This window comes from Nothoprocta perdicaria, unplaced genomic scaffold (assembly GCF_003342845.1).
Source record: "Nothoprocta perdicaria isolate Ctin4 unplaced genomic scaffold, notPer1 scaffold_42, whole genome shotgun sequence".
Taxonomy (NCBI): domain Eukaryota; kingdom Metazoa; phylum Chordata; class Aves; order Tinamiformes; family Tinamidae; genus Nothoprocta; species Nothoprocta perdicaria.
The window spans coordinates 660,694-674,063 of NW_020455666.1; the positions used below are offsets into that span (position 1 = coordinate 660,694).

At 38.8% G+C, this 13,370-nt stretch overlaps 1 protein-coding gene across 1 annotated transcript in view; it reads left to right on the forward strand.

Annotated features, from left to right (window-relative positions):
• Positions 1-13,370, forward strand: part of PBRM1 (polybromo 1) — a 48,107-nt gene that overhangs the window by 15,662 nt on the left and 19,075 nt on the right. The window contains exons 13-22 of the mRNA XM_026046006.1: positions 1,797-1,938; positions 2,594-2,691; positions 2,940-2,984; positions 4,382-4,658; positions 5,728-5,833; positions 6,315-6,957; positions 9,187-9,398; positions 10,167-10,352; positions 11,675-11,832; positions 12,701-12,967. Of these exons, the coding sequence (XP_025901791.1) occupies positions 1,797-1,938; positions 2,594-2,691; positions 2,940-2,984; positions 4,382-4,658; positions 5,728-5,833; positions 6,315-6,957; positions 9,187-9,398; positions 10,167-10,352; positions 11,675-11,832; positions 12,701-12,967 (2,134 nt within the window). The remainder of the gene's footprint in view (positions 1-1,796; positions 1,939-2,593; positions 2,692-2,939; positions 2,985-4,381; positions 4,659-5,727; positions 5,834-6,314; positions 6,958-9,186; positions 9,399-10,166; positions 10,353-11,674; positions 11,833-12,700; positions 12,968-13,370) is intronic.

Genomic DNA, 13,370 nt, shown 5'->3' on the forward strand with positions numbered 1-13,370 from the left:
CTAGGTGGGCTGCACCTCAGGTATCTGGCTTTGGATAAATAAATGCTGATTTATTTGACTGTGAGATAATTTGGATTCTATTTCATCCCTCCTTTTCTCAAAGAGCACATCCTCCTTTCACTGGCTCTAGGCTAAGTTAGCATGGATCTAATCAGGGTGGTTTTTTGCTCGTGAGCTAGTCAGGTCCTCCCTTAGCTTCTCCTGCAAGGTTTCTATAGGGTCACAAGAGAGAAAGGAGCATATATCCGTCCCTCCCATGTATATATTTAAGGTTAATGGTTTCTGCTCTCTGCTGCTTCCAGCCAAGACTGCCTGCATTGTAGTGTGTGTAGGTCAATGGCTAAATCCACGCAGATGAAGCCGGTGGGGGTTACTGAGGCATGCAGAATACGCAGTGTATTTTTAGATGCAGCACGTAACAGGAGTGCTGTGAGTCTGCTGGAGCTACCTGTCTGAGGGAGCAGGTAAATAAATCCTGGATTTCAGCAGCCAGGAGCTTCTGATCTGCTGCTATGAAGAGGCACCAATTTCTTTTGCTACAGCACGACRTCCTTGTACAGGAGCATTGGCCTTTTGGGAAGCACTATTTTATATTTGTGTAAATGCAGTTTTAAGCTTTGCAGCCAACACCAAATCAAGAGGAGACAACCTGGAGGAATAATTGGGCTTGAAAGGTGATATTCAATTACTATATGGTCTTTCAGACTGTCTTTCAGAAAGCCAAACCAAGACCTCATGCGAGAGGGGGAGCAAAATGCAAACTCACAAAGCTATAAGGGATGTTATAAACTGTCTGCTACTGATATTTAAACAGAATTCAAACTACTTAATTCCTTTCAACTCTCTGCTGAAGTAATGTTGCTGGTTAACATCAACAAAAGCCTTGAAAGGACTTTATCTTAACGCTGTGATAGTAATAGTTGAAACMTCATTCATTTTCCTCCACCAGCTGCCCTTAGCAGTGACAAACACTGTTTTTTTTTAGGTATTTGACGTAAATATACTTGCTGCCCAGATCATGGACAGTCCTGATGGTCTTCATTTGATGCGATCCTTAATTAGGGGTTAATTCAGCCTCTCGCTCATTATCAGTTGTCACTCCTGTCTGAGAAAGGAGCTGGCCTGTAAATGAAATTATCAGGTGCCATTTTTATAAAAGGAGAGGGAAAAACCCGTCTGGCAGCATCTCCCCAGCCTTTTAACCCAATCCCACAGGATTTATTTTATGAATTCGTTCATGCTCTTCATCCTTAAATTAGATGACTTGGGCCCCTTTTTTTTTTTAAGCTGCAGGATGACATACCCTGGCTATTGATGCATTCAGTTTTCCCTGTGTGCCTTGACAGATTATGTCTCTTCACATAAAAACCTCCCTTTTGTCATCTTTGGTTAAATAGAATCTATATTGGGTGGTTCAATGCAAGTTTTTATCTGSCTTTGAGAATGGGAATCAGTGTGGGGTAGGAAGGTAGAGCTTGTGGCTGTATGAAGCTAATGTAGCCCCTTAACACCTTATARATTCCTAYAGATCAGTTGTATTTCTCCCTGATKGCCGAAAGCAGGACATCAGTCTGCAGGCCTTTTGAGAGGACAGCTTTCATAATTATTAGAATTCSAAATTCTTTACAAAGATATCTTTGCCAGATGTGACTACTGTTAAAAGATAATGCTGCAGCTTCAGGAAAATGTAACACATGACTGCAGTTAGGGGTTGTTTTACCATTAAAAATGAAGATGTTAGAGAATGGTAAAAACAGGCATATGGATTGACTGGTTTATATGGCTCTCTCCCACAGAACCAAACTAAAGAACCATGAATATGAAACTTTAGATCAGCTGGAGAGTGACCTGAACCTGATGTTTGAAAACGCCAAGCGCTATAATGTTCCCAACTCTGCCATCTATAAGAGAGTCCTGAAAATGCAGCAGGTTATGCAGGTATGTGGAGTTGAACAATCGAAAATTCATGGGTGAATTTATTTCCCCAATCGATACCTTTCCAAAATAGGTTCTAGATAAGTCTGTGTTTGCATTAGTGCTTTTTTTTAATRGCTGTGAATCATTTGTTGATAGTGTCTTGTGTGTTCATTAGTGTCCCCTACCAGTTAAAATAGTTAAAATTGTTTCCAGAAGTAGTAGATAACAGGTGGGAAGGGATATACTTGAATGAAGATCATAGGGTGACTTTTTTTTCCCCTCCCCAGTACAGCTGCAACCTTCTGTGCTTTCTCTTAATCACTTTTACACATAAACAAGTATCTTAATCTGATTAAGCTGTGAAAAAGTTGATAGAGAGTGTGTGTAGGTAGGCTTGAATTTACAGATAGTGTCAGCAAAGAACTGCAGGGTGAAATGGCCTTGTTTCCAAATCCATTCTTCCCTAGTGTTTWTGGCAGTTAAAAAGAATAATTCCACTTTTTTTTTTAATATATCAGCCAACTTGTTTTAAATAGATCTCTGGAAATATTCTGATGGTGGTTTAGGTCTTGCACGTCCAGAATCCACAGTTGCACCTGGTCTGTGCTCATGATTGATATTGTTCTGGGAATATTCAGCAGAGAATCCTGAACTGGGGATTTTTCGCTTCCTTCAGGCAAAGAAGAAGGAGCTGGCCAGGAGAGATGACATCGAGGATGGGGACAGCATGATTTCTTCTGCCACATCGGATACTGGAAGCTCCAAAAGGAAAAGGTATTTGCTCTTGTAGTTCCTGGAGACCATGGCATTGCTGCTGCTTTTATTTATTTATCCCTGTTTTAGAACTCCTATAGGAGTTGTAACTCTGAAACTTAACCCCAYTAACTCTTGTGCTAATTAATTATAAAACATTTGCTGTCTTTGCTTTCCTCTTTTTGGCCCACTAATTGGTGGTTGTTGACATAACTGTGGTGTCATGTGGCTACATTTGGTGCTGTTATAACTTTTTCAATGAATTTCAGGATTTTGGAACGGGACGGGGTCTGGTCTGTGGACTGTCTTCACAGGTTGTTAGCAGTTTTATTCTTTTCTACCACTGTCCAATGTATGACTGCTTGTGTTGTTTTGGTAGCAAATTAAGATGCAACTGAAGTRAATGTTTCTTTGCAAAGTTTAATTACTTATTTGTTATATACTGTTTCTGTAAATATTTGGGGGTAGAGACTCTTGGCATTAATTTTTTCTTTTCCTTCTTACAAGATCTGAGCTACCYGAGGAGCTAGTGTTAGAAATTGCACTTTTAAGTCACTTTACGTGTAAGCAACTAGGTCAAAGAGGATACTTAATAGACAACCTATAGTAAAAACTATAGTAATTTACTCGAACTACTTTCTAGACTAGTTTCTCTATCATTCAAAATGATAGAGAGAAATTATAAGAGAGAAAAGGTTAATAAGGATACAGGAGGTGATGCAATCTAGGAGGAAAAAAGAAAAACAGCAGAATTATTAGACACAAAAATATCAAATAAAAATAAGTAAGGAAAAAACTGCACAAATTGCCAGTCTTTGTAATCTTCAGAGTTGAGAACTGCTTACCAAATAAAGCAAGGTAAATTATTAGCATCATTTTAACTCTATATAGCTTCTGATCACCTTGTGCAGGGGCGTGTTGAGAAGCTTAAAAGAAACTGTTAGGCCTTGTCATTGAGGGAAGGGAAATCCTTTTTTGTTTTCTTCTGCTTTAAAAGAACCTGAAAGTGCTTTTGATTTAATCAGTTCAATACTTGTTATCAGTTTCACTTGCTAAACGAAAGCCAGCGAAGGGAGATTGGAAAAGCTTTGGGGAGCAGAGTTGAAGCACTGTCAAGAATCCCAAAATATAGCTGAAAAAAGGAAACTAATAACCTGGGGAAAAGTCATCCCACTGGGTAGATAATTGTGTTTTCTGCAGATGCAACAGAAAGTCCTTTGAATGTCCTCATTTCTCTATCAGATGCACAACTTGAATCTTGATGTTGGTGTATGCCTTTTAGTATTTCTGCTTTACATTTTTGCTTTACTTTTTTTGGATTGGACTGAATGTCAAAATTTGGAAAAAATGTTAAAACATTTGTGGAAATTGGGAAGCATGTCCTGGCATTGCTCTTCTGCTAGTGAGAACCACTGGTTATTTTCCAATAGTGAAAATGATGAGCAAAAAAAAAAAAAATAAAAAAGGGCAGCTACAGCAGATAAATGCTAATTGTTGTTATGTATAGATTTCTTGTGAGGCCCAGCAAGTACATATGTTTCTATAAAATAGACTTTTTGTTGAACTTTGTGTGTGTTTAAAATGTTGTGTTTGTTTTCTTGCACTAAGAAATAATGTCATTTTGATGTACATGTTGGAAGCAGGGGAAACGAGCCCCTGACGGTTACTTCTCTTCTTTTTTGTTTTTTTATTCTTCTTTTTAACCTGACAGTAAAAAGAACATACGCAAGCAACGAATGAAAATCTTATACAATGCAGTCCTGGAAGCTCGAGAATCGGGCACAGGCAGACGCCTCTGTGATCTCTTTATGGTCAAACCCTCCAAAAAGGACTATCCCGATTACTATAAAATTATTTTAGAGCCAATGGACTTAAAAATGATAGAGCACAACATCCGCAATGACAAATATGCAGGGGAGGAAGCAATGATTGAAGATATGAAGCTCATGTTCCGAAATGCAAGGCATTATAACGAGGAAGGCTCCCAGGTATAGAGCTGCATTTCCTCTGTGCAGATGTGACAATTATATCCAGATAGTTTAGCTTTGGCTGGTGCTCCCGGTGTTTGAGATGTGTTTTATGAATTAARGTAGAAGTATGACATTCATTCCATTACTATTTTAAATACTGTCCTGGTATATAGTTGTTTAAGCATGTGTACTTCTTTATAATAATAGATCAATAACTGTAAAGGTTGGATTTATTTCATACTGGTTAAGCTTGTTTCTCCAGTAGAATGTCAACTGATTATTTCTTAGTATATTTTTTTAAAAATGGTTATTAAATTCTCATTATTTAGCTCAGTAAATCACACACAAAAGTAACTACTGTCAAGAGACATTGAGCTCCTTACTTGGAGCACAGAACCTCTAGGAAGGGGGAGGTCTTAGCTGGAAAGAACCCAGCTTAATTGTGAAAGTGGAGAATATGGGAGATGAGGCTAAAAGACCTACAAAAGGAGTCTGAAAGGAAAATAAAAATAGAGTACGAGATAAATTACAAGAATGTTAAAAGTCGGTGTCTTCAGGAGCAGGAGGAGTGGAAATCACCATGAACCTACACACTTGAACAGTGTTTTTTCCCCCAGCAAGCATGGTATAAGAGAGTGGTGGTGAAAAAGCTCTAGCTCCTTGCAAGGAGAGACTTGATGAGCTGCTGTCCAGGACTTTGTGACGTGATTGTCTGCACTGGGGTAGGATTTAGCTCTGCACTGGAAGGCTGCTTTAGTCCTGCCTGCCTTGAGGGATCTTGAGCAATGGCTTAAGAGATTCCTCTGTGCTCAACAGAATGATTTGAGAAGGAAATGGAGAAGACCTACACGTTGCCACTTGATAACTTTTGGACTAGAAATACAATTAATAACTTGTTCAAGATGCATATCGTACTGAATTAATTTATGATCCTCAATTCTGCTTCCCTACATAAGTTTGTTGAAGATGGACATCTAAGAAATAACCCCTGTTTCTTGATGAAGTAGTTAGTTTTGCATTCAAAGTAGCATTTAAATGCTTAGTAAACCTTGTTTTGTTTTTCTCTAAATACTTTACTGGTCAATAGGTATATAATGATGCCCATACACTGGAGAAGACCCTCAAAGAGAAACGAAAAGAACTGGGACCTCTACCTGAAGATGATGATGTTGCTTCTCCTAAACTCAAGCTAAGTAAGGCAACTTTGTATAGTCAGCTTTTAATTTGACATAAACCTTCTGTCATAAAAGAATTTTGTAATATTTAGAATGCTTAATTTCAAAATTAAGCATTTTAGGGATAATGTCATGCAACAATTGGATTTTTAAGGGCTATTGAGAGGATTTCATGTAGATCAGATTGATTTTAGAGGACTGTACTCTTTGACTAGGGAAGGAAAAGATGTTTTCTTGGCTGAGTTCCGAGGAGCCCTTCACTTTCTGGGCACTTGTGCCACAATTCAGTGTGTGCCAAAAGTCACCTTAAACAAATGGCACGTGTTAAAGAGGTGTAAGAAAGGAAGCAGCAGCTTGGATTGAGCTCCAGGTTGGAAGTTCTCCACTCGTATCAGAGGTTGGTTGGTTCTACAGTAAGTTATTCGCCAATGGAAGGACTTAAGTGCACAAGTTCCAATTTTCTAGTGAATTTTTTATTTCTTTTTTTGTGTGTGCTCAGGTAGAAAAAGTGGCATTTCCCCCAAAAAATCAAAATACATGACTCCGATGCAACAGAAACTCAATGAAGTTTACGAAGCCGTTAAGAACTACACGGATAAACGAGGCAGGCGACTGAGTGCCATCTTCTTGAGGCTGCCATCTCGATCCGAACTTCCTGATTATTATGTAACTATTAAAAAGCCCGTTGACATGGAAAAAATCAGAAGCCATATGATGGCCAACAAATACCAGGATATTGACTCCATGGTAGAAGACTTTGTGATGATGTTCAATAATGCCTGCACCTATAATGAGCCAGAATCTTTGATTTATAAAGATGCCCTGGTCTTGCATAAAGTTTTGCTCGAAACTCGAAGGGAGATAGAAGGAGATGAGGATTCTCATGTCCCCAATGTCACTTTGCTAATCCAGGAACTTATCCATAACCTTTTTGTATCTGTTATGAGCCATCAGGATGATGAAGGCAGATGCTACAGTGACTCTTTAGCTGAGATTCCTGCTGTGGATCCCAACTTCCCAAACAAACCTCCTCTGACTTTTGATATTATCCGAAAAAACGTTGAAAATAATCGCTACAGGAGACTGGATTTGTTTCAGGAGAATATGTTTGAGGTTCTTGAGCGGGCGAGGAGAATGAACAGGTAAGTGATGGTTTTCAAATAGCCTTGGTCTTGGAGCATGAGTTTTGTTTGTTGCCATTAGAGCCTGAGGTTTTGCAGGATGTTTGCTGTTCTCGATAGGGGTGTTTAGATAATGCTGCTCAATTAAGGATGTATTGCTGCATTCCACAGAATGTAAAGTTTCATTTAAAGTCAAGGAATAGCTAGGCTTTGCCATGAGATAATTTTCATGTTAGTTTTTAAAAGCAACACCTTGTAAGAACCACAGATGTGCTGACTTTAGACAACGTGAAACACGGAATTAAGAAGAGCAGCTGTTTAATTGCTAGACTAGGGGATTACTCCCTTGGACTAATCACATTTTTGTGAGTTGTGATAAGATTGTGGAAAAACTGTGAACTCCTGCCACTTCTTGCTGTGTTGAACTTGAATTAGARTTAGGTAGGTGATGCACAAGTGAGGTCTTTACTGTGAAGGGAAGGCAGTGAAACATCTGCTGACAGGAATAGGGCTGGTGGAGTAATTTTGGTTGAGTATTTTGGTTCTTGGAAGTTGTTGTCAAAAGTGAACAGCTTGTAGAGGCTCAGAAAGTTATTTTTGCTTTTTTCCTGGTATTTTAGGATTGGTGTATGCAAAAATAATGCCTTTGAGGCAYACTGATACGACTTGACAGCAGAGTAGCAGGTGGAGTGGGCCTTGCCAGTGTCTCTGCTGCCACTTAGTCAGGAATAAGCACCAAAAGTCATTGCTGGAGTGAAGCCTCGGTGGATATTGCCTGCCCTGTTTGTTGTGACCGTAGTTAAACTCAGCACACAGCCTACAAGGTGTCATAAAATCCAAGAGATGATATTTCCAGGAAGATCATTTTGTTTTCCTGTTGAGTTTTCCCCGGCAGACCGCATGTGGCTCTTAGTTGTTATTTCGATTTTGGGCAGAAGGTTGTTCTTTGCCTTAAATCACCCTTTAGGAAGTTATGTGTGGGTTTGAGAAGTCCTGCTCTCCTGGTGCATCTTGGCACAGCCAGAGCTTCTGCATCTCGGTGGGTTTGTCACTTTTGAGCCATATAGATTGGCTGTGCATATAGCATGGGCACAATAAATCCTACCCCAGCATGGCAGATTTTCTGCCAGGGAACTTATGGCACGGAAACTTTGGGAACGTTTGGAAGCAGGAGGTGTAGGAGTAACTGGCCTGCATTGTACTGTAGCATAAAGGATAGATGCAGCCTCTGATGGCAGAGCAGCTGACCTAATGCACAATGTCACTCTTGATGGTTTCTGGCAGTTTGCTTGTGAGCTGGCATACACAGCCAGGCTACCCTGAATAAGCTTTTTGTTCACGTCTTTCTCCTTTATATTTTGCTCAAGAATTTTCAAGTATTTTTCATTGAAATTATCTGCAAGATTGTTCGTGTCCACCCAGAGATGGAGCATTGGGGATCCCTCTAAATCAGAGGGTGCATCTTTGTAGCCATCAAGTAAGCTGATAGTGTTGGTTTCTAACCTGCCTTTTGTTTCGTCTTTGTTGAAACCTCTAAGTTCTGTAACCAAAAAGCTGGCAGTAGATTTCAGAGAACACAAATGCCATTTTTTAAGCAAAGATCCTAAAATAGAAACGATCAAAACTCGGCAGTATTTGACTGGAAAGTGCTCTTTTGAGTCACAGAATATTGATCGTGTCTATTTTCCAAGGTATGCAAACAACCCCCTAGAACCTATTTCTTTCTGAAAATAATTCATTTTGTCATAAAATGAATTCTGTCACTCAAAAATGAGTTCGATTCAAGTCTGCTACTTGAAGCTGGTTATACATCACTTGCTAATCTTTCGCTTTGTAAATACTTTGGCAGGAGGGATATGTTTGGTGGCAAGTACTTTCAGGGGCTTTTGTTACAGCTTTAGGCTTTGATTTTTAAGGGTACACACTGATTCTCACGTCATCTGTGTCCATAGAGCAACATGGTGCTTATCCAATTCTCAAAAAAAACCCCAGCACAGATATGAAGGCACAAATGTTTGATTCTTCTTGAATATTTAGTGTAGGAGTGCTATTCAAGCTGTAAATAAAGAAATAATGAAGCAAGATGTATTGAATGCTTTTGCATTAGCTCTTTGCTAAAGAAGACGCCTTTGGTATAAAATATATTTCAAATTTATCACTATAGCTGGTAGCAATAGGTGCGTGTTTAGAATCCTTTTTRACTGCACAAACTCTGCTCTGTCTTGGAATGTTGTCCCTATTTTTATTCAGGACCGATTCCGAGATCTATGAGGATGCAGTTGAACTTCAGCAATTCTTTATTAAAATTCGAGACGAACTGTGTAAAAACGGAGAGATTCTTCTGTCGCCAGCGCTCAGCTACACCACCAAGCACCTTCACAACGACGTGGAAAAGGAAAAGAAGGAAAAGCTGCCCAAAGAAATAGAGGAGGATAAGCTCAAAAGAGAGGAGGAGAAGAGAGGTAGCTATTTTCTTTACAACAATGTAGGATGTATTAATTGAAAGAAGTATCTATGCGTATGGTGTGTGCTCTGCTCTTTCTGCAGCTTCACCTACTGAGGGATCCTTAATTATAAGGATAAGGATTATTATAATATAATCCCCTGATTGCCTAAACAGGAATCTTGTAATTTAAAGTTATGAGGAATGTGTTTTATTTTGAGTTTTGTAGGCAAAGCCATATGACTTGAAGAAAGACAGTTAGCTCAATGCCAACCTTACGTAAACTGATTAATCAGAACAGATACTGGAAGCCTCATTCCAAAGGTATTATAAAAGAAAACATTTGTAGTAAATATTGGCACTATTTCTGGATAGCCTACAAGCTTTATTGATCTGCAGTAATGTTCCATGTTCACTTTCATAACAACTTTATAAATGATTATTAGTCGTTACTAGTTWAGTCGTAGCTCATTAAGCCGGGTCCTTTAACTCAATCCATGAAGAGCAGAGGTATGATTAACAAGTTGATAAGTCTGTKTCTTCCTTAGGTGGCTCAGAGGCTTTGGCTACACGATGAGATTATGATAAGCTGGAGTGTATTCTTGGAGGTTGAAATTTAGTCATTCATTTGGGTATATTAAATACAAGGTCTTTTATTTGTCTTTTACACAAAGAGCTATCCAGCATTTTAAAAGAGGGAGAGAATTCCCATCAGCAGTAGTGGTTAATGTGTCAATATGGATGTACTAACTTCTGTCTTCCTTTTGGTTTTTTTTCTTAAAATAAGAAGCAGAAAAGAGTGAAGATTCTTCTGCATCAGCTGGTCTGTCAAGTTTGCATCGGACCTACAGTCAGGATTGCAGCTTCAAGAACAGCATGTACCACGTAGGGGACTATGTCTACGTGGAGCCTGCTGAAGCCAACCTGCAGCCTCACATAGTCTGCATTGAGAGACTGTGGGAAGATTCTGCTGGTAAGAAGGCCTTTTCTATAGGAAAACAACGTGATGAACCTTTATATTATTATTATTGCTATTTAAAACTTCCAAGCTGAGCCTTTTCTGCGTAGAAATTATTTCATTTACAAATATGGGCTGATAAATATTTTTGCTTGCTTTTGAAATAATTTGTTCCAAGGAATATCGTAAAGTTCTTGACTCAGTACACTTCTCTCCCCAGCAACCTTCCCCACAAACTGTAAGTATCCTGCAAAATAGGCTCTCCTAAATGGATTGGGTTATTGATAAATTGAGCGCAGCTGCRCTCAAAAGGGCTTCAGTTTGGAGAGAAGTCTGAAGCAGGATACAATTAATGTTACAAAAATCATTTAGTTGGTGGATAAGGTGAATTCAAAACTAACGTTCAGCAAATTTTGTGGTACTGGAATTAGAAGTAACTCATTGACACTGACAGATCAGATTAAAACATGATAAAATGTCTGGGTTTTTAATACAGTAGAGTGTGAGCCTCTGGAATTGGCTTCCCTGGGAGCCCTGTAGAGGCAGRTTCAGAAATGAATGAGACAGGTCAATGTACTACAGGTTTAAAACAGATAACAAGGGGAGCAGCCAGGGAATAATAGCCARATAAAGAGAATAGCTCTCTAACACCCCTAATCCAGATGATTCACCTTCGTGGCAAAGCTTTTGTCCTTTCCCTTAATAGCCTCTTGGATAGAGCGTATGGATCGTCGGTTGGGCAAGTTGGACATTCTTTATGTGCTTTGTCTGTTATGGAGAAAGCAAATAGCGCTTTTTATTCTGCCCACAGATTGCAAATGCTTTGATTTAGAAAAATAATAGGTATTGCCAATTTCTTTATAAATTGGTAAGCTATAATTTGATTTTTTTTTTTTTTTTTATCACAGCCTGATGTGGAAAGAATAGTTCTCTAAAAGCTTGAAGCCCTTTGCCCAAGGGTCTTCATACATCTGGCTCTTCAAATACTCGGGTGGTTATTGTAGAGACTTTGAAGCCATTCCAAGGCCTAAAAGTCAGGGTTTTAAATAAGTTGTAGACTTAAGCCGGACTTAGCTGTCTAGCACAGAGAATTAACACCTCCTTTGTTTTTAGGAGGTAGGTTTTCTTAGGAAGGAAAAAAAGAACTTGCAAGTCTGAGTAAGTAGATTTTACTTCTCTGAAGCATTTATGGAATATTTCCTTGTTTTAAATGGGCTAGATTTTCTCCTAGTTCAATTGTGCAGACGATTTATGGTTGGTTTCATTCACTGAACGTATCTTTTTACAGCTTCTTTTTTCTCTTCTCTTCCCTCCCTCTCTCTTTCCYTCTATTAAAGGAGAGAAATGGTTGTATGGCTGTTGGTTTTATCGACCAAACGAAACATTTCATCTTGCGACACGAAAGTTTTTGGAGAAAGAAGTTTTTAAAAGCGACTATTACAATAAAGTTCCCGTTAGCAAAATTTTAGGCAAGTGTGTGGTCATGTTTGTTAAGGTGAGAGACTTACTGGACTGATTTGTTAAATAATGTGTTTTCTGTTATTTCCTTGATTAGATCCATTCTGATAGGCAGGACTGATCTATAAAATAGATAATAAAATAGAACTTACTCCTGATTTTGTTCTACGTTTGCTTCATGGTACATGTAGCTCATCCACAGTGGAGCAGAAGTGGTGTAAAGTAATGGTGTTTTCCAGTACTAGTTGCTTTGTAGAATTATTATATYTATTACATAAATAGCTAGAATTGGGGCAAGAACACTTGCATACTACATTGAAGGCTTGGGAACAGGATGAAGTCCTTCACCTCTGTCTCAATTTAATTTCACATAGAAAAATTGCACATTAATTTCACACCAAACACTTTTGGATTCTTGGAACCATGTCAATATTTCAGCCACTTCTTTAAAGGCAACGTCTTTAAGGAAAAAAGTGCTAACTGCTGATGAGAACATGGGTGGGAATTATTGTCACATATCAATGGGCATGGAGCTTATGGTATTTTTCTTGTTGATCGTGATCTGTTWCCCAGGCAAAACTCAGAAACCTTGGAAAGGCAGTTTGGGTCTTCAAGCCTGCTTTTATTAATGATTTTTTTTTTCTGTAAATGAATAGAATCTAACTTTTCTCCCCTGACATTTACTGAATTTAGCATGCACTTTCTTCTTCTCCAAGGGTACGCCTTCTGGTTCGTTTTTTAATGTAACTTGGAGGTCAAATTGCAAGAGAAACTGAGTGGGAAGTTTTATTAAAAGTGATAAATACATAGGAGAAAAGAGGGAGCGTGAGAGGGAGTTAACAGCGTGTCTATGGTGTGTATGTTCCTGAAGGACTTGATCTAAAAGTATTTTCTTTGATGCACAGGAATATTTTAAATTATGTCCCGAAAACTTTCGCGACGAAGATGTCTACGTCTGCGAGTCCCGTTATTCTGCAAAGACAAAATCTTTTAAGAAGATTAAGCTGTGGACGATGCCAGTTAGCTCGGTGAGATTTGTCCCACGAGATGTGCCTCTGCCCGTGGTCCGCGTTGCCTCTGTGTTTGCCAACACAGACAAAGCAGATGAAGAGAAACACGCGGAAAACTTGGAGGACAGTAAGGCAGGAGAGAGTATCATTCATCTTGAAAAGGTACGTACGGTCTTAGGCTGGAGGCTGAGTCTATTTGGCAGATAAAAAATGATAAAATGTGAGTGCTGAGGGGTTTGGTTTAGCAGCATCTTCAACGCTGTATCAAYAGATGCAGCTAAACACAACATAAGTAGACAGGAGAGAAGATTAACTGTGTACCTGTTTGTTAAATTTCTTTTGGTTTACTTGTTTCTTGTGTATGCATCATCACGTGATGGATTAAYGTTCTGTGCCTCAACAGAAATTTTTACTTTACTAAAGGGTTTACCCTAAACCTAGAAAATCAGCAGACCCAGTGGTCTATTATTTTTAGCTCACAGCAATGCTGAAATTATTATGTAATGTTTTAGTGAAATCATCAATAACTAGGAGGCAGTAACAAACTCAGTCCAAAGAATGGTAT